At 45.3% G+C, this 20,000-nt stretch overlaps 3 protein-coding genes across 3 annotated transcripts in view; 1 reads left to right on the top strand and 2 right to left on the bottom strand.

The window, feature by feature from the left end:
* LOC123498257 (oplophorus-luciferin 2-monooxygenase non-catalytic subunit-like) overlaps positions 1–20,000 on the top strand; it is a 31,341-nt gene that overhangs the window by 8,611 nt on the left and 2,730 nt on the right. The gene's annotated exons all lie outside the window — the stretch shown is intronic.
* LOC123498256 (oplophorus-luciferin 2-monooxygenase non-catalytic subunit-like) lies at positions 3,760–5,836 on the bottom strand. Its single transcript, XM_045245449.1, has 4 exons — positions 5,075–5,836; positions 4,790–4,948; positions 4,433–4,537; positions 3,760–4,118 (listed from the first exon to the last, which is right to left on the bottom strand). The coding sequence occupies exons 1-4, from the start codon at positions 5,772–5,774 to the stop codon at positions 3,979–3,981; spliced, it is 1,104 nt and encodes a 367-aa protein (XP_045101384.1). The 5' UTR covers positions 5,775–5,836; the 3' UTR covers positions 3,760–3,978.
* The window catches only part of LOC123498252 (anoctamin-8-like), a 141,681-nt gene continuing 134,298 nt past the window's right edge, over positions 12,618–20,000 (bottom strand). Inside the window, 4 exon segments of the mRNA XM_045245442.1 lie at positions 12,618–14,498; positions 16,525–16,694; positions 17,969–18,100; positions 18,616–18,813. Coding sequence (XP_045101377.1) covers positions 13,541–14,498; positions 16,525–16,694; positions 17,969–18,100; positions 18,616–18,813 — 1,458 coding nt within the window. The 3' untranslated portion in view covers positions 12,618–13,540.

Genomic DNA, 20,000 nt, shown 5'->3' on the forward strand with positions numbered 1-20,000 from the left:
ACGCTGCGTGGTGGTGGCACAGCGCTCCTTGCTATGATAAATTCATGTTTACAAATAATCTAAACAAAAAACAGAAAATGCTGCGATGTTCAGTTGCTCCATGCTTAATTATATCATACTATACTGTGCTACATTATACCGTATTGTATATAGTGTAATATGATGATAGGAAAGGAGTGTGTCAGCGTAACATTCAGTTGTCACATTGTACTTCACCACACACTGAGAAGTTGTACTAAATCTCATCAATAAGCAAGTAATTCTTAGGAAATATATTCTTAGTTTTACAAAAAAAAAAGAGCTACAGTACTCGTACTTCACGGTTTAAATCAATTACGTTATGTTTAGAATTATTGTACACAAATTACTAATTTGATAAAAGGAGAATGCGAAGCAACTTTGGACACTGTTTGATCAGGTATTTCATATAGGTAAGAGACAATAAAACCACAAAAATTCTTTACACACACACACACACACACACACACACACACACACACACACACACACACACACACACACACACACACACACACACACACACACACACACACACTGAAAGAAAGAAAAAGAAAAATACAAACACTACAGCAAAACGAAATGACAATTGCACAAAGAGAAACGCATGAAACACAGATTTGAAACAGAGACCCTCAAAACTGGTAAAACTGGTCGCTGCAACACATCGTCGCTTGTGCACGCCCACAAAAAAAAAAAAAAAAAAAAAAAAAATCACTCGCCCCCTGCCACCGCTACCCCCCCACCTTCTATAACGAACGACTCAACATTTTGGATGCAGTTTTCTTGCATTACAGAAATTCGGTATTTTCATGAACAAAGATTATACTTCCTGCAAAACAAAACAATCCAATTGAGTCTTAACGTCATGTTTGGCAAAGCGACCTAATTACTACTGCCACATAAAGGGCGAGGCAGAACGAGCCAGTGCGTCCCAGCGTGGTCACTGCACATGAAACGCTACGCCGCCGCTAATATACACCGATGTTACATAAATTTCCTGCCGTTGCAACAGATCCAGGCAATCTCTCCTCCAGTCCCCCACCAACCCTTGAGACGAGATAGGAACCACTGTATACTCAGAGGCTGAAAACTTGATGATATTATGTTCTTTTAGTGCTGAAATGACTACCAAAGGAGCCCCGCATACGCCACCACCCCCGTCCCCTTCCTTTGCCACACATGCCCCTTCCATCTCCCTCTCCGTCCTTCTCCGTGCCTCTCCCTCATTTTCAGTGCCTAATAACGGCCATGTCTAGTTCTTTGTTCCTAAAACTTACTTGAATTTTCATGCCGCCTGACTTTAATCTGCTGACTTTTCTAACTACATCCGCCTGCGAGAATTCAATGTTGTTTCATCATTTACTCTTAATCTTTGGGTTTCAGTATGAATTTTTTCACTTCCATCTTTCTTGGTTTCCTTATATATCTCATTCTCTTCTTTTTGTCACTTCTACTGTCACTATTATCCACCTTTCTTTCCCTCCTTACCGATCTTTCTTCCTCCTCCCTTCCTCCTCCTCCTCTTCTTTCTCCTCACCCTACTCCTCCTCCTTTAGTCTCTGCCTAAAAGACCCTAATCAGCAGAGCAAACAAGACTTCTAAATCAAATTCTAAAAGTCCAGTGTTTATCTCATTACGAAAGACCTTCCTGGATTTAATGTCATGAATTTTGAATTATGTTTGTCAAGCAGGGGAGCCTCATTACGGGACCCGGATATAATTGCCGAGCGCCTAAAAGACTCAGACCCAAGAAAAAATGAGTTGAGAGAAGCTAAATTCTTTACTATATGTACGATACGCTCTCCAGTTTACACACGCAGTCATGTGTTGAGAAAAGCATGAGAGGTTTCTGGCCAACGAAGACACGCATGTGAAAAAAGAGGTTGCCTTTTCGTACACGCTGTCCAATCAACGAAACAAAGGCTGTAGGTGCGTGCAGGACTGACATTGGTGAGAGGGAGGAGAGGGTAAAACTGAGACTGATCTGTTTGTGAGAAGCTAGGTATGGATGTATACCAGGTGTGTGGCTGCAAGACGTCATGAGAAAAAAATAAACGAAACGAGTAAAATTAGGACTGATTTCTTTGTAAAAGGCGGTGTATGATTGAAACTGACTGAGTGAAAGAAATCGTGAAAGAAATTTAAGACTTCAGGAAGGACAAACCAAATGACTCATTCTAAAACATCTCGTTCCATCTCGACAACTTTTAAAAGACTTTGATGAAAGTCTTTGTGTTTTTCAGAGATCTTTTTTCCTTCGTGGTTCTAGGGATAGTGTAATACGTATTACTCATCAGTATTACTACTCGTCAATGCTAAAAAACACTCACGAGAACACTAACTTTTATCTTTAGGGCCTTTGACAGTTGTTTTTGGAGAGTGAAAAGTGTTTACTGATACGAGCATACGACTAGTCTATTTTAAATGTCATATTTCATCTCTCTCACTAAAGGAGAGAGTGCATGACTTACACGTACGAAACACATAATGAAACCAAACAAAGGACAAATGAAAGCGTAAAACAAAGACCATATTTTAGCAGGACGTTGTTTTTTAGCCTCATTCTAAAAAAAAGTGCAGCAAAATATGAAAATAATTGCTACAAATAATGTAAACTTAACTGTTTGAATGACGCCATGTTTTAACAATATTCTAAAATCATAAAAACAAATTGATAAAGAAACAAAAAACACACGAAACATGAATAAATAAACAAATAGATAAATAAAAAGTGAAAAAAAAGGAAAAACTGAGGGATGAAATGCTGGAAAACATAAAACTGTAACTGATGCATATGTTAAATGCTCCATTTCACATGATTTTCTAAACAATAGGAATTAAAGAAATAAAGAACTGAGGCTCTTTTTTTATGCAAGACGCCATGTTTCCTTCTAGTCATGGAAGCAAAAGGTAAAGAAGCTCCAAAACCAAGACTGATCTGTATGTGTTAGACTTCTGAAAACAAATAGAATGAATATATTTGAGACTGATTAGTGTGCAAAAAAAAGCGCTGTGCTGCACAAAACTGCGTACAATGCAGCTACGGAGACAGACGCACTCCACCCTCCTCTCCCTTCATTTAGGAGTCTCCAATATATTTCCCAGCACTAATATAGGATGGAAGACGCACTCTTCGGTTACGGTAAAAAATGATAAGTCGTATGGTAATATGGGCAGTCTTATTACACCATCCGCTTTAAAGGAAAGCGGAGAAAAAGATATATCAGTCGAGGAAATAAGAAATTCATATCAGAGCAAGCAAGCATCGGTGGCATCCTTAAAGTAGAAAGATTTGGTAAGGTGCTTTTTGTTTACCACTGGGATACACAAAAAGTATTATTTCAGATACTGGAAAGATGTAAGCAGCACATCAGGGAGATAAATTGGAAGAAAGAAGTAGAGAAGGTTTAGAAATAAGAGAAAGAAATCGAGGAAATAAGAGGAAAGACAAGAGAATCAAAAGTAACAAAGCAAACCAGAGTTGACGAAATATAGTGATAAATTCACAGGAAGGAAGACACGAACAGTAAATAGTCATGGTCAGAGGTCCTGGCCACGCTCACTTCCACCGTATTGTGCTGTGCAGTTCTTTACATTTTTTGTGACGTACTTAGCATCCACATGCTGTCGCGATTTGTGAGGAGATTTTGGGATGAAGAGAGTGTGGCGCGTGTTTTGCGTCGTTTTCTGGCTTCCTTAGAAACTTTCATTGGCAGGTTTTTAAAGGAAACTCTTTCAAGGAGAAGATGTTAAGTTATTTACCCTCTAGTTTTGGATTATCCATCTTAGCATTTCTTTAAGAACTGGCGCCTCAACAGATATTTTTATTTGGCCTAGACCAGTGCCCTTCTTACATGCAAAAAGACTTAAGACAGATGCTGAAAAAAATTGAAAAAGTGTCTTAACAGACTTTTGACCACAACTCTACAAGGTAAGTGCAAGAATAAGTAAGGCTGATCAGCACTCCTCGAAGATCGCAGGGTCGAGGTCAGTTAGCCTCTGCCCGTCCTGACACGTTGAGTCTGGGTCAAGTCGGATTAGAAGAGTTGGATCCAGCACCAGCCAGGCAACCTCACACCCGCACGATAAGGGGTTTCCTTGGCAAGGGAAGGAGGAAGGGAATGAAGGAGGAAGCTAAGTATCTGTTCATGTTCCATTGCCTGTCAAGTGTTTTGTTAGTACAAGTGTTCATTTTACACATGTGTGGTCATTTATAAGATATACATGTGTGTGTGTGTGTGTGTGTGTGTGTGTGTGTGTGTGTGTGTGTGTGTGTGTGTGTGTGTGTGTGTGTGTGTGTGTGTGTGTGTGTGTGTGTGTGTGTGTGTGTGTGTGTGTGTGTGTGTGTGTGTGTGTGTGTGTGTGTGTGTGTGTGTGTGTGTGTGTGTGTAAGCCTTCCGCTGAGACTCACTTCTGAGGTCGAGGGTGACGTTGGCTTCAAGCAAAGGCCGCCAAGCCAATTCTGCCACCTCCATCAGCGCATTGTCCTGCAGGTACACACAGCCTCCGCCAAGACCTGCCAGAGCCGAGTAGAGCACCACGCATGCCAGAGTGAATTTTTTTCATCTTTTCTCTGGGAAAATGTCTTATCATTTGCACGTGGAGCTTAATTATGAAAAATATTGCCTGAACTACACACATTCATAATTACTCCCCTCAAGTTTCAAGAGAACAAAGAATATCTATTGTGTGCTAATCAGGAAGGAAATGTCACGAGTGAGAGGTGTGGGAACAGCACAGTTTGGCCTCCAGGTGACCGACTGTATACCTGTGAGGGCATTAGGAGCGACGAAAGTAAGGTCGTTGTTCTGCAGGTACACTTGGCCACCATCCACTCCACCCAGAGTCACAGTCGCGTCAAGAAGATTGGAGAGGTGGTTGTCTCTCAAACTCAGGAAAGAGAGGTTAGGTAGCTTGCTAAATATTCCTGCAAGCAACAATGAGAATGTAAGTCCTATCAGTGGTATCGAGACACTGGCCACTGTACTCACGACGATATGATTCATAAAGGTTACTAATGCCCTGCTTATTGGGAGCAGCACCCGCATCTCACCTGGCTGTAGCTCGGTAAGGTTGACACCGTACAGGTGGAGCTCTCGTAAGGCAGGTGTGGCGGCAAAGGTGGTGTCGTTAATGACATGTAGCGGGTTATATCCAATGCTGAAGATTTCCATCGAGAGGGACGTGAGAGGTGGCAGGAGAGAGAACTTGTTGCCGTAAAGCCTCACCTCCCGCAGCTTGGTGAAGGAGGCGAGCTCTGCGAAGGGGAAGTCGTGGATATTGTTATAATAGAAATGCATCAGGTTGAGCGTGTTGTGGCTTTTAGCGAACGTCCCGGCCTCTATCCTCTCCAGCGAGCCGGACACCAGACGCAGCTCCTGGAACGTTAAATCACCGAACACGCCCGCCCGCAGCTCCTTCACACCAGCGTTGTCCACCATCACAAGGGAGCGAAAGTGGCGGTAAGGGAATTTGGCACTGAAAACTTGAGCTAGCTGAGTCTCGTTGGCCACGCCTGAGCAATGCAGATCTCTTATCATAAATCCGCCGCTGAGGCAGACACACGGCTTGATGTCATTTCCGCCCGGGCATGGGTACCCGAGAGGCTGGACCCCTTGGCGGTTAAAATGAGTCAGATCAAAACTTGAATTTTGCTTTAAACTGGAATCTTGGTTGAAATTGGAATCTTGGGACCCATAATTGCTACTCACGCATAAAAGGAGTAATAAGAGAACCGTCACACGTCCCTCCATCCCTGCAGCGTCAGTCAACGGTCGTGGAGTTAAGGAGAGTGATCGTATGGGCTCTATGAAGAAAAGTGTCTGTCAGAGGAAGGGGTTTGACACATTTGTGGCGGGAACGTGGCCACCTGACGCCACGATAAAGTTCAAGTTGCCTCGCTCTCATCAGTATTTCTCTCTCTCTCTCTCTCTCTCTCTCTCTCTCTCTCTCTCTCTCTCTCTCTCTCTCTCTGTGTGTGTGTGTGTGTGTGTGTGTGTGTGTGTGTGTGTGTGTGTGTGTGTGTGTGTGTGTGTGTGTGTGTGTGTGTGTGTGTGTGTGTGTGTGTGTGTGTGTGTGTGTGTGTGTGTGTGTGTGTGTGTCACGGAAAGGAATAAGAACAAAAGAGCAGAGAGAGAGAGAGAGAGAGAGAGAGAGAGAGAGAGAGAGAGAGAGAGAGAGAGAGAGAGAGAGAGAGAGAGAGAGAGAGAGAGAGAGAGAGAGAGAGAGAGAGAGAGAAGACTAGGCAGGTGGCACTTCCCACAGCCAAGCTCCTCCACACACCTGCCTCTCCTCAACACCCCGACCACCTCCTCCTCCTCCTCTTCCTCCTCCTCATCCTCCTTCGCATATCCACACTCCACCGATTCCACTCGCCACTACAGATTCATTTTTTTTCATTCTCTCTCTCTCTCTCTCTCTCTCTCTCTCTCTCTCTCTCTCTCTCTCATATTCCATGACTACTGAACAATGAATCATCCTCCTCCATCTCCTTCTCCTCCTCCTCCTCCTCACATCCTCCTCCTCCCTTCCTCCTCCTCCTCCTCCTCTTCATCCTCCTCCTCCTCCTCTTCCCCTTCATCATCCTGTTCTGCTCCTTCTCCTCCTTCATACTTTTTCTAATTTTCTGGCTCCTCCTCCTCCTCCTCCTCCTCCTCCTCCTCCTCCTCCTCCTCCTCCTCCTCCTCCTCTTGTACTCTTTTCAACAAACCTTCCCCTAATCTTTCCATTTCTCCTGTTTTCCCTCTCTCTTCCTCTTTTTCTTCCAAGTCTTTTTTTTCATCTTCCTCCCTTAGCATTTCCTAATATTTTTCACTTTTCACTCTCTTCCTTCTCTAATTCTTTTTTTTTCTTCCTTCTCCTTTTCCCTTCCTTCTTTTCCTTTTGTTTTTTTTCTTTTCTTTTTTTTCTCTCTCTCTGCACTTCTTGATTTTTCTCTTATTTTTCTTATCATTGTCTTTTATTTCTCCTTTTCCCTTTCTTTTCTATATGTTCTTGTTCTCGTTCTTACTCTTGCCCGTTGTCTTTAACTCTCCTTTTCTTCATCATCGTCTCATCTGGTGCTTTTCATCTTTCCGCTTCTCTTCCTCCTCTAATTCTAAATCCTCTCTTCCTTATTTCCTCTTCTAACTCTTACTTCAATTTATACGTCCTTTCTCCTTCTCCTCTTCCTCCTCTTCTCCCAGCTCCTCCTCTTCCTCCATTCCTTCTCTTCCTCCTCTCTTTTCAGCTCTTTCCTCCTTCCTACCTTGCCATATTCTCCTCTATCCCCTTTTCCTTCTCCTCTGCCAGATCTTCCGACCTTCCTCATGCTCCTCCCCTGCCAGATCCTCCTCTATCGCCCCCTTTTCCTTCTCTGCCAGCTCCTTCAACCTTCCTCTTGCTCCTCCCCTGCCAGATCCTCCTCTATTCCTCCTCCTCTTCCTACTCTTCCCTTGCCAGCTCTTCCTCCATCGCTCCTCCACCAGCTCCTCCATCTATTGCATTCTCGCTCCCTTGCTCAACGATTCCCGTCCCATAAATACTTGAGAACCAACATCCGGAATGTCGCAGCTGTCTCGTGTTTCTCTCTCTCTCTCTCTCTCTCTCTCTCTCTCTCTCTCTCTCTCTCTCTCTCTCTCTCGGTAATCAGGTGCTATTTTCTGCAGGTAATTAGTACTTCTGTATGTCAGGTGAACTACAAGTAACGTGCTTCTGACCTTACTGTGTGTGTGTGTGTGTGTGTGTGTGTGTGTGTGTGTGTGTGTGTGTGTGTGTGTGTGTGTGTGTGTGTGTGTGTGTGTGTGTGTGTGTGTGTGTGTGTGTGTGTGTGTGTGTGTGGCGGAGTAAGGTAAGGTAACGTGTATAGAAATCAACACGGTTCTCTTTGCGAGGAAAGGAAAAAAACCATCATGCAAAGTACATCGATCAAAGTGTACCTCTTCCTCTTCTCTCACGTAGTGTATTCCATGCTCCTTATTCCCACGGATCAGTTTATGGAAGTGTGTGTGTATAATCATGGCTTGTTATCATGAGGGAGCTTGAAGCGTAGTGTGGGTAGCAGGAGAGCTCAAGATGAACAAGGAATGGAACGCACGAAATATCATATCGTGTCGCACCTCCATTGCTTTCAAAAAGTCTCTAGTTGACGTTACATGGGTTTTTAAGGATATTTTTATTGTTCTAGTAATAAATCTACAAGATTTTACATTATAAACAGGAAAAAAAAAAGCATTCATGACAACTGACATAATCGTCTCGGTGGTTTTTTTAAACAGCTGTCGTGAAAAAAAAAAAAAACACGATTCAAAATAGGAGCCAGAATGTGACGCAGAATTACATTAACTCCTGAGAGAGAACGTCGTGAATAAGGAAAAGTGTGTAACGAAAGGCTAGTCCAAGCAGAGCGTCTCGCTGCGCCTAACAGGGCACGCCACGAGGCACCCAGGCTCCAGGGACACCACGCCTTGCATGCGACACGGTGGTGTTGGATTAGCCGCCGTGTTTTGTGTTCCCTCACCTGTGATTATTCATGTCGAAATACAAATTGCGTTAAGCACGTATATTACGAGAATGAAGGTATTTGTTTCTTTATACTCTGCTCTTAGGGAAACATTAAAAGAAGACTATTTTTCCTCTCTCATTTTTATGCAAGAGGTGCTCTGGCCAAAGACACCACAAACTGAAAAAATACATGAACTGAAGATGCCTCTCGCTAATGACAGAAAACATATTGCACGGAAAAGTGTTGACGGGTGATAGAAAATAAAGAGCTAGGCAGGAGCTCCAGATCCCATGGGTAAAAGTGACGAAAGATAGACAATAATGGTTGACTCCTGCATTAGTAAGGTGGGTAGAAAAGGGGAGAGAAATTATAGAGGTGTGTGTGTGTGTGTGTGTGTGTGTGTGTGTGTGTGTGTGTGTGTGTGTGTGTGTGTGTGTGTGTGTGTGTGTGTGTGTGTGTGTGTGTGTGTGTGTGTGTGTGTGTGTTTGAAAGCGAGCGACCGAGCAAGCTTTACGTGTGATAGAAGAGAAAGCATTAAGAGAATAGCATATTAATGATAATATAATAATAATAATTACATAAATTCATGTGCTCGTCGAACTTTTCGCCACAAATTCCCTTCATCCATGTCTTGGATATACTTCCTGGCTACCGAACATGGCGGCCGGAAAATAAGTCACGGGGGAGTCTTGCATGTTCTCGTACACGTCACTAAGCAAGCCAGTGTTCAAGGAGCATGACACGTGGTAGCTCGACCTGTAAACTAAACTCGCTATGCACTTGGCCTCATCATAGTCCTGCCTTTGCCTACTCCTGTCCACCGCCGCGACACCCGAGGCTTATTTTCCACTCATGTTAAACAGGAGGCGGAAAACTCTCCCAGCCATCGATGACCATATTTTTAATAATTTCATTCGTTTTGTAGAAGCAACAACACATGGGAAAATGATATACGTATATATGTAATACAAAAAAAAAAAAAACGTGCCGTGAAATGAAGAAAAATATGTACGTAGTGACTGAGAAGCATTCTGTGAGGACAAGACACGAGCTGTTGTCTAAAGCTACAAATCCTTGGCTGTAGTATTCGCCTCATTCTCTCTCTCTCTCTCTCTCTCTCTCTCTCTCTCTCTCTCTCTCTCTCTCTCTCTCTCTCTCTCTCTCTCCTCTTGTCTTCGCTTCTGGCAGTGGCTGGTATAGCCCATAAGTACACAGCTGCTGCAGCTGCTGCTGCAGCTGCAGCTGCTGCTGCTGCTGCTGCTGCTGCTGCTGCTGCTGCTGCTGCTGCTGCTGCTGCTGCTGCTGCTGCTGCTGCTGCTGCTGCTGCTGCTGCTGACTGCTGCTGCTGCTGCTGCTGCTGCTGCTGCTGCTGCTGCTGCTGACTGCGACTGCTGCTGCTGCTGCTGCTGCTGCTGCTGCTGCTGCTGCTGCTGCTGCTGCTGCTGCTGCTGCTGCTGCTGCTGCTGCTGCTGCTGCTGCTGCTGCTGCTGCTGCTGCTGCTGCTGCTGCTGCTGCTGCTGCTGCTGCTGCTGCTGCTGCTGCTGCTGCTGCTGCTGCTGCTGCTGCTGCTGCTGCTGCTGCTGCTGCTGCTGCTGCTGCTGCTGCTGCTGCTGCTGCTGCTGCTGCTGCTGCTGCTGCTGCTGCTGCTGCTGCTGCTGCTGCTGCTGCTGCTGCTGCTGCTGCTGCTGCTGCTGCTGCTGCTGCTGCTGCTGCTGCTGCTGCTGCTGCTGCTGCTGCTGCTGCTGCTGCTGCTGCTGCTGCTGCTGCTGCTGCTGCTGCTGCTGCTGCTGCTGCTGCTGCTGCTGCTGCTGCTGCTGCTGCTGCTGCTGCTCCTTCCTGCAACACACAGTTTCAGGTGCGAGGAGAGCAGGAGTGGTTCAGTGGGGGTGGTATGTAGGTTGTTGTCAGCTGTTCATCTTTGTAATGTGTGAGTGGCTGATATTTAAAGACCGTCATTTATTTATATTATTAAGGGAATTAAATTAGTGATTGTCTGTCTGTCTGTCTGTCTGTCTGTCTCTTTGTCTCTCTGTCTGTGTTTGTCTATCTCACAATTCCACAGGAATGATATACATTATCAAGAAAACTCTTTTATACCATGTGGGCTTTTCACGGGAATTTATGGGCTAAAGGGGGATACTTTTAAGGGTATATCCTATCTCAAAGCCCTGAGTGAGGAAGCCCAACCTGCACTCAGACCGTGGACAGGATTCGAACCCGTGCGCTTGGAGACCCCTCGGACCCCAAAGCACGCATGGTTCCACTGTACCATGGCGACCTCCGTTTTGTCTGTATGTCTATCTATCGCACGTTTTCTACGGCAATAAGGTCAAATCCAGGGCTGGAGCTACACCAATCAACGCGGAATTCTCTATAATACCCATTGAAATTCAAAATTATTTAAAGATTAACTCTGACCTTGTAGAAAATTACCATCGCGATATATATTTTGCATGAAGAAGCTGAGCGGTTCCGGCATTTCCATATGTTTTACCAGGCTTTGTTGTTTTTCTTAAGAACTGTGAATTTTAAATGAGGAGTGCAGTCTGATATTTACCAGGGAGCATGATATGGAGCACTGTGGGTGTGGGTTGAGTAACGTCGATACTAGATTCTCAGGATAAAAAGTCAAATTATTCATACCTTATTTTTTTTTATTTTTTGTTGTTTTCAGTTAACAATATTCAGTGTATGACTTCACAGTGTACTGACATATAAATGAAAATCAGTAAATAAAGGAAAAGTTTCCCAGTTCATTCCCATTGCACATCTATCGTCACAAAAAACATTACATACTTTTAATACCACAACCACCACCACCACCTCATCCTCCTTCTTCTCCTTCTCCTTCTCCTTCTCCTTCTCCTTCTCCTTTTCCTCCTCCTCCTCCTCCTCCTCCTCCTCCTCCTCCTCCTCCTCCTCCTCCTCCTCCTCCTCCTCCTCCTCCTCCTCCTCCTCACCTCCACAACGTCCTTCTCCTTTGCGTGTTGATGTGATGTCTTGACCTCTCTACATTGTGCAACCTTATTAGAATATAAGAAGAGAACATTTTGTCTGCACGTGTGCCAGACTGAGCCCCGGCCAACCTGACAGGAGGGTCTCTCGAGACAGGCGGCGAGGAGGGAAACAGCCAGCGTTACCAGGGCTCCCAAGGGTCTCCAGGAACAATGGCGGTATTTATTTATACACGACTTGTTGCTGCCGCCTTTCTGTGAGGCCGCGATCCCAACACGACGACTCAGACAGAGGCAAAAAGAGTGTAGTATAGTGTACCGTGTGTGTGTGTGTGTGTGTGTGTGTGTGTGTGTGTGTGTGTGTGTGTGTGTGTGTGTGTGTGTGTGTGTGTGTGTGTGTGTGTGTGTGTGTGTGTGTGTGTGTGTGTGTGTGTGTGTGTGTGTGTGTGTGTGTGTGTGTGTGTGTGTGTGTGTGTGTGTGTGTGTACTTATGGGCTATACCTACGTCGACAGCCACTGCCAGAAGCGAAGACAAGAGGAGGAGAGAGAGAGAGAGAGAGAGAGAGAGAGAGAGAGAGAGAGAGAGAGAGAGAGAGAGAGAGAGAGAGAGAGAGAATGAGGCGAATACTACAGCCAAGGATTTGTAGCTTTAGACAACAGCTCGTGTCTTGTCCTCACAGAATGCTTCTCAGTCACTACGTACATATTTTTCTTCATTTCACGGCACGTTTTTTTTTTTTTGTATTACATATATACGTATATCATTTTCCCATGTGTTGTTGCTTCTACAAAACGAATGAAATTATTAAAAATATGGTCATCGATGGCTGGGAGAGTTTTCCGCCTCCTGTTTAACATGAGTGGAAAATAAGCCTCGGGTGTCGCGGCGGTGGACAGGAGTAGGCAAAGGCAGGACTATGATGAGGCCAAGTGCATAGCGAGTTTAGTTTACAGGTCGAGCTACCACGTGTCATGCTCCTTGAACACTGGCTTGCTTAGTGACGTGTACGAGAACATGCAAGACTCCCCGTGACTTATTTTCCGGCCGCCATGTTCGGTAGCCAGGAAGTATATCCAAGACATGGATGAAGGAATTTGTGGCGAAAAGTTCGACGAGCACATGAATTTATGTAATTATTATTATTATATTATCATTAATATGCTATTCTCTTAATGCTTCTCTTCTATCACACGTAAAGCTTGCTCGGTCGCTCGCTTTCAAACACACACACACACACACACACACACACACACACACACACACACACACACACACACACACACACACACACACACACACACACACACACACACACACACACACACACACACCTCCATAACGTTAGCAAGCAGAAGCAGGCTGGTTCGGGGCTCTCCCAGTCAGGCGCCGCTGCGGCCTTCGAACTCGCACATTGCCCAGACCAATGCCAGGTGGTGTGAGGCGGCAACAAGACTCAGCACTGCGGCGCGACACACTCCGCGTCCCAGCCTCTACAGCGCACCTCTTACGCTCATCACCTTACAAAACCACTTGCACGTGTAGTTAACCTGAGCCGCGCGCCTACGCTATGTAACACGATCTAATAACCATCTAGCAATAAAAGTGCATCGTAAGGCATTATTGACAGAGCAACACGGAGGAGCACATTATTTACGCTACTGTACTGAGGCCCGGGGTGGATACGCGCACATGCAAGCGCACGCATGTGCTCCGAGCACACTCGCGTCCCACCCCATCCGAGGATGAGCAGTGTACTAGCGAGGGTCTTGTGCCGCTGCCGGCCCTTCGCCTCGATATGCGAGTAAACATTCATTACGCTAAGATTCCTCGTCTGTCTGGCTACCTGGTTGTCCTAAGTTAACATTATGCCTCTTGTCACTCGAACAAACACGTCCTGGCGTCACCTAACACTTAGGAGAATGTGGCTGACTAGTAATAATGCACTAGTGTAAGGAATAGTGGTCCAGGTGAGGGTGAAGCTGAGGTTGGGTGAAGAGAGGGACAGAGGCAGGCAGAGTGAGGCTACGGAGAGGGCGGGTGGGACACTGGAAACTTGGGAGAGTGAAATACAGGCAGCGGATGCTACTCTGTGTACACGTTGTAGCTGGAGAGTGACGGCTGCATCTGTATGTCGTCGATGGCCACCAGCTTCTCTAGCGGCACCAGCGCCATCTCGCCCTGCGCCTCTAGACGACCCGTCAGCGCCGCGAAGTCGTCTTTGATGATTTTCTTTCTCTTCTCGGGTGGCTTCGAGCTCCTCTTGAATACATAAGAGAGACTCTGAGCTCGCTTCAAGAATTTCATTTGTGGTTTTCTACGAGAGACTGGCAGGTCCTTCCGTTCCTGTGCAGCGGGCGGCGACAGGGGCGCTGCCTCGGCCTGGGGAGTGTGCGGAATGCTAATGGCCTTGTTTTCGTCTTGTGGTGTGGGCGTTCTACTCGATATGCTGTCCTCCGGTGTTCCCTCCTCGCTGATGTGACCCGTAGAGTCGTCGTGGTAGTGCCGGAGCGTGGAAGGGTCGGCTACGCACTCTGCAGACCGCGAGGAAAATTGACCGAAATCAGGCCGCTCTAGGAGTCTTGACCGGGGTTTCAGTTGTCCTAAGGCGCTCTCGTTCTCTGGTGAGAATCTGAATAACCTGTTCTTCTTATCCACGGTGGCAGGCGCTGATAGCATTGGCAAGCTGTCGAAGGACTTGGGTATTAAATCTTCTTCTGAATCGTTGGACTCGTTGCTTTCTTGATTCCTGATTCTGCTGACACGAGGCACCCTGTGTTTCATCCGCTCGCCCGCCGACACACTCCTCCCCAGCTTGACCGACCCCCGTGTTTGTTCCTCGTCCTTCAGGTCGTCCACTTCCCCACTCTCGCTCAGACTGTCCCTCCTGCTGGTGGAGTCTGAGGGAGTCATTACCTCGTCCTCGTCGATTGTACTGCTCGGAGAGGTTTTGAAGGAGTGTCGGCGGCGGTAATACATCACCTCTGTCTGTACACTGCGGTCCACGTACTCTGATGACAGCGAGTGGCTGAACAGGTGCCTACTGGGGAAGAACAAGAGGCTTATTAGTGAAACTTCATGGACTCACAGCACAGCACTCCTACAAGTCGGAGTGCTTGTGCCTGTGATCTAGGTGTGCTGGTGAGGTGGTGCTGATGTTTGGTTGTGGGGACAGTGTGTGAGTTAGTATGGAGGGATGGACAATGAGTGCGTGTATCTTTGTAAGGCTGGATGGTGGCAGGGCAAGGGTGGTGGTGTTGGTGAGCGTGGTGCTGTTTGACCTAGGTAAGGTAGTAGATGTTTCAATCTTTAAGTTTGTATGTGTTAAGTAGGAATGCTAAGAAAACTTTGAGGAGTAGCTAAGGACAACATTAGGACCACCACGTGATATTTTTGATGGCATGGTTCAATATGAATATATTGATTAACTTGGTGATATGTATTACACCATTCCATGAATTGAAATGTAATAAGAAAAATTAGCATGCAAAATTTTTTTTAGTATAACTTCTACGAATACACACATGTATAGTAAGTGAAATATGTCAACCTGATAACGCCTACAAATACAATTATGTGGTGATATGCAAGTAATAAATCATGCACTGCCATGGTGAATAGCAAAAAAAAAAAAAAACGTAAAAAGCTAGAGTGGTAAATAACTAACTAACTAACTAAATATATATATATATATATATATATATATATATATATATATATATATATATATATATATATATATATATATATATATATATATATATATATATATATATATATATATATATATACATACATACATACATACACACACACAAATGACACAACTAATTAAAAAAAGATGAACACAGTATTGTTCTGCCATAAGCCAGAGAGAGCGCAGGAACACACATAAGTGCAGCCCACAAGTCTACGCATTGAAATAGAAAAAGAAGCCCAGCTACCATAGTTAACACGAAATGTAAACATGTGTGCAGGTCATTCGTTTACGTACAACTTGTGCATAGTCTTTGAATATTGCAATAAACAGAACGCTGGCTATCTTGCTGTAGTCCGCAGTGCAGCACAAAGGCTTCTATGTGTGTGTGTGTGTGTGTGTGTGTGTGTGTGTGTGTGTGTGTGTGTGTGTGTGTGTGTGTGTGTGTGTGTGTGTGTGTGTGTGTGTGTGTGTGTGTGTGTGTGTGTGTGTGTGTGTGTGTTCGAGAGTGCACGTGCCATAACCCCTTAGCTCAAAGCACAAGGTAGCAAACAAGCAAGAATAGAGACCCAAGGCAAATATGAAACAAAATCTGAAAGGGTGATGGAATACAAACTACGTAGTATTAGTAACAGTACTGCGTAACCCAAGCTGAAAGAGAAACGCTGAGGGGACAGTCCCGCCCACACCGCCTGGACCGTGTACCCAAATATGAACAGTGAAATGTGGCCCAAGAAATATATTATGAACAAAACTTGAAAAGGACAAACAAAAGAAATGAAAAAATCTACCTTGAAAACTCACGTACATTATTGTTATTACTACACTGCACTGGATACAGGATGCAGTGCACATTTTGGAGTGTTGTGAGCATGAAGTGTGAGGATGCTGCGGGGAAAGCAAAGACAGTGTTGAAATAGAAGAGTGAGGGCGTGGAGACAGCGTGCGCGGTGAGTGGTGTTGAGTGGGATGACGAGGCTGGCGTGTGGGAGAGAGGCGTGGGGGCGTGGGTGAGGGGCGGGACCGAGAGACGGTGATGTGGAGATGACAGGGAGATGAAGCGATGGTGGGGGCGTTGAAATGAAAGGAGTGAAGATTACTGTCTTCTTTTCTTTATTGTTGTTCGTATCTTGGATCATAACTCGGCTGGATTTGGGAAATGAGGGAAAATTGAATTCATTTATTTTTTGCTGTGTGTATGTATGTCTGCGTTAAAAAAAAAAAAGAAAGATGTACTCCAAAGTTTATTATGTACTAATTCCATAAAATTAAATCACACCACCAGGAAAAATATTGAATAACAAATTGACTGATTGACTGACATATAATGACGCAACAACAATCACGACAGGCGGAAAGGGGAGTCACTCACCTGGGGGAAGGGGGTTGGGAGTCCTCGCGGGTGGGGGGCGAGTTGGAGGTGGAGAGTCTGCGCAGAGCCTCGCGTCGCTGGAACTCCACCTTGGCCATCTCGGTGGCGACCCAGTCAGGGATGTCAGGGATGGCGTAGCTGATGCCGTACTTCAGGGCGATCATAGCGTGCTGCGCGGGGAAGCACTGTCAACCCTCAAATAACCGCCTTTTTTTCATTCATACATGTACAAGTGAGAAAAAGTAGAAACAAATACCTATTTTTATCTATTAAGAAGGGAACGTTGACTAGATTCTTAATTCAACATTGGAGATACAAAGAATGTTTAAAAGGTTTGGATACTCATTAACTTGACCAAAGGTTTCTATATACACAAGTTGAATCTCTCTCTCTCTCTCTCTCTCTCTCTCTCTCTCTCTCTCTCTCTCTCTCTCTCTCTCTCTCTCTCTCTCTCTCTCTCTCTCTCTCTCTCTCTCTCTCTCTCTCTCTCTCTCTCTCTCTCTCTCTCTCTCTCTCTCTCTCTCTCTCTCTCTCTCTCTCTCTCTCTCTCTCTCTCTCTCTCTCTCTCTCTCTCTCTCTCTCTCTCTCTCTCTCTCTCTCTCTCTCTCTCTCTCTCTCTCTCTCTCTCTCTCTCTCTCTCTCTCTCTCTCTCTCTCTCTCTCTCTCTCTCTCTCTCTCTCTCTCTCTCTCTCTCTCTCTCTCTCTCTCTCTCTCTCTCTCTCTCTCTCTCTCTCTCTCTCTCTCTCTCTCTCTCTCTCTCTCTCTCTCTCTCTCTCTCTCTCTCTCTCTCTCTCTCTCTCTCTCTCTCTCTCTCTCTCTCTCTCTCTCTCTCTCTCTCTCTCTCTCTCTCTCTCTCTCTCTCTCTCTCTCTCTCTCTCTCTCTCTCTCTCTCTCTCTCTCTCTCTCTCTCTCTCTCTCTCTCTCTCTCTCTCTCTCTCTCTCTCTCTCTCTCTCTCTCTCTCTCTCTCTCTCTCTCTCTCTCTCTCTCTCTCTCTCTCTCTCTCTCTCTCTCTCTCTCTCTCTCTCTCTCTCTCTCTCTCTCTCTCTCTCTCTCTCTCTCTCTCTCTCTCTCTCTCTCTCTCTCTCTCTCTCTCTCTCTCTCTCTCTCTCTCTCTCTCTCTCTCTCTCTCTCTCTCTCTCTCTCTCTCTCTCTCTCTCTCTCTCTCTCTCTCTCTCTCTCTCTCTCTCTCTCTCTCTCTCTCTCTCTCTCTCTCTCTCTCTCTCTCTCTCTCTCTCTCTCTCTCTCTCTCTCTCTCTCTCTCTCTCTCTCTCTCTCTCTCTCTCTCTCTCTCTCTCTCTCTCTCTCTCTCTCTCTCTCTCTCTCTCTCTCTCTCTCTCTCTCTCTCTCTCTCTCTCTCTCTCTCTCTCTCTCTCTCTCTCTCTCTCTCTCTCTCTCTCTCTCTCTCTCTCTCTCTCTCTCTCTCTCTCTCTCTCTCTCTCTCACCTCGAGCACCACGATGAGCAGGATGGTCTGAGCGGTAGACATGTGAGGGAACATCCGGTGCACTTGCCCTGAGAGGCCGATCAGGATGCAGTTCACCATGATGCCCACCACGCCCATCAGCTCCATGGCGTCCTGGAGGGAGGAATAGAAGGGGAGACAGTTAGGTACATAAATCGATAGAAAATAACTTGGAGTCTTGAGGAAAAAGAGGAGGAAGATTCATAACTTTCTGGATTCTTGGGGCAGAGATGGATAGGTAATAATATAGATAAGTTTCTCACTGGAGTCAAGGAAGAGGGAAGGATGGAGAAGGAGAAAGACAGGATGACTGACAACTTCATGGCCTCCTGCAATAGATGAATGAGGGACGAAGATTGTTTGGTAGGTGGATAGATAGATAAGTAGATAGATAGATAGTTAAGTAGGTAGATAGGGACTTAGGTTGGTATTCCTTTGTATTCCTCCTCCTCCTCCTCCTCCTCCTCCTCCTCCTCCTCCTCCTCCTCCTCCTCCTCCTCCTCCTCCTCCTCCTCCTCCTCCTCCTCCTCCTCATCATCATCATCATCATCATCATCATCATCATCATCACAATCCTGAGTCTTCCCATAAACTTTACTAAAAGATTGCCCGACGGCGCTAAGTCTCACCTGCCACACGCCAATACTCTGGGCGCGGTTGCCGAAGGGCCGCTGGAACACGCAGCACAATTTGAAGGCGTCGGAGCGGATCTCTATCAGGTTGTTGAGGAAGGCGCAGGTGGCGGCGAGTGGGAAGGCCGAGGAAAAGAGCGTCACGTAACCGAACTGAATGAACATCTCCAGGTAGTCTTCGAAGGTGCCCTCGTACTGGGGAAGACCGGAGTAGTGAGGCGTGATGGAGCTAACACAACCTAACATTATCTAGTCTAACCTCATCTCACCTAACCCAGTTGAATGAACATTTCCAGCTGGTCCTTGAAGGTACCCCTTATTAGGGTAGTCTGGCGCGATGGAGCTAACCCAACATAAGTTAACTCTTTCATTGTCACACGAAACAATTAACAGCACCAGAAGTAATGCGTGAAGTTTTTATAAGCATCTTCAAAGATGGCAATGAAAAATGATACATTTTGCAATTTCTTCTCATTTCAAAGATTGGATATGGCTGTAGAGCAAATAAAGACATCTCAGATTTATTGTTAATCATGGAAAGGTGTATCAAGTGGCTGTCAAAAGATCAACCTAACTTAACTTAATCTTTCCTTACTTAATCTAAGTGAATGGACATCTTCAGGTAGTCTTCGATAGTGGAGAGAAATTAATCTAGCCTAACCTTACACACGTACTGGCGTAGGCAGTGGCAAGTCAGGTGTGATGGATTTAATACTACGTCACCTAGCCAAGATTAACTTAACAAACCAAGTGCAATCTAGTTTAACCTAACACATGTTTTGGAAGACGTGTGTGAATAAACCAAGAACGAAGAGAGAGAGAGAGAGAGAGAGAGAGAGAGAGAGAGAGAGAGAGAGAGAGAGAGAGAGAGAGAGAGAGAGAGATGGCATGGTGAGAGGTTGGGAGAAAGGAGAGTGGTGTGTATTGATGGAATTTCTTTTTCCTTTTCTTTCCATTGTTAAGGAGTCCAGCCAAAGAGGAGAAAAAAGTCCGGTTATTTTGTCGGCGTTTCCGAGAAGTTAGTTGAAGAAAGAGTCTCCAGAAAGTTGGACGTGATTGAATATAACAACATAAAGGAAACTGCAAGAAGCCATCTGATCTACACGTGATGGTTCCTTTATAAAACATACCTACATACATCCATTTATTAACTCTGTTCTTATTGACTCAGTAGTGTCAACTTGAGTATTGAGTCTATTGCAGTTATCTACCACTGTACTTGAGAACCAGTGTTTTTGCTATTTCTTATTCCTTGAAATCTAACGTGATCAAGCTTTAACTTGATACTTCTTGTTCGATCTAAATTAATAGCCTACTGTTCTCCTTGTCCTATATAAAATTTAGATACCTCCATCAAATCACTTCTTAAACTATACTTCATT

This window comes from Portunus trituberculatus, chromosome 47 (assembly GCF_017591435.1).
Source record: "Portunus trituberculatus isolate SZX2019 chromosome 47, ASM1759143v1, whole genome shotgun sequence".
Classification (NCBI taxonomy): Eukaryota; Metazoa; Arthropoda; class Malacostraca; order Decapoda; family Portunidae; genus Portunus; species Portunus trituberculatus.

What these genes read in the sequence shown, in the direction of transcription:
- LOC123498256 (XM_045245449.1), bottom strand. Translation starts at nt 5,774, where the DNA reads ATGGAGGGACGTGTGACGGTTCTCTTATTACTCCTTTTATGCGTGAGT. An exon ending in CGCTCCTAATGCCCTCACAG is followed by an intron (nt 4,538 to 4,789) that starts GTATACAGTCGG and finishes CGGCTCTGGCAG; the next exon opens with GTCTTGGCGGAGGCTGTGTG. An exon ending in CGTCACCCTCGACCTCAGAA is followed by an intron (nt 4,119 to 4,432) that starts GTGAGTCTCAGC and finishes TCCCTTGCCAAG; the next exon opens with GAAACCCCTTATCGTGCGGG.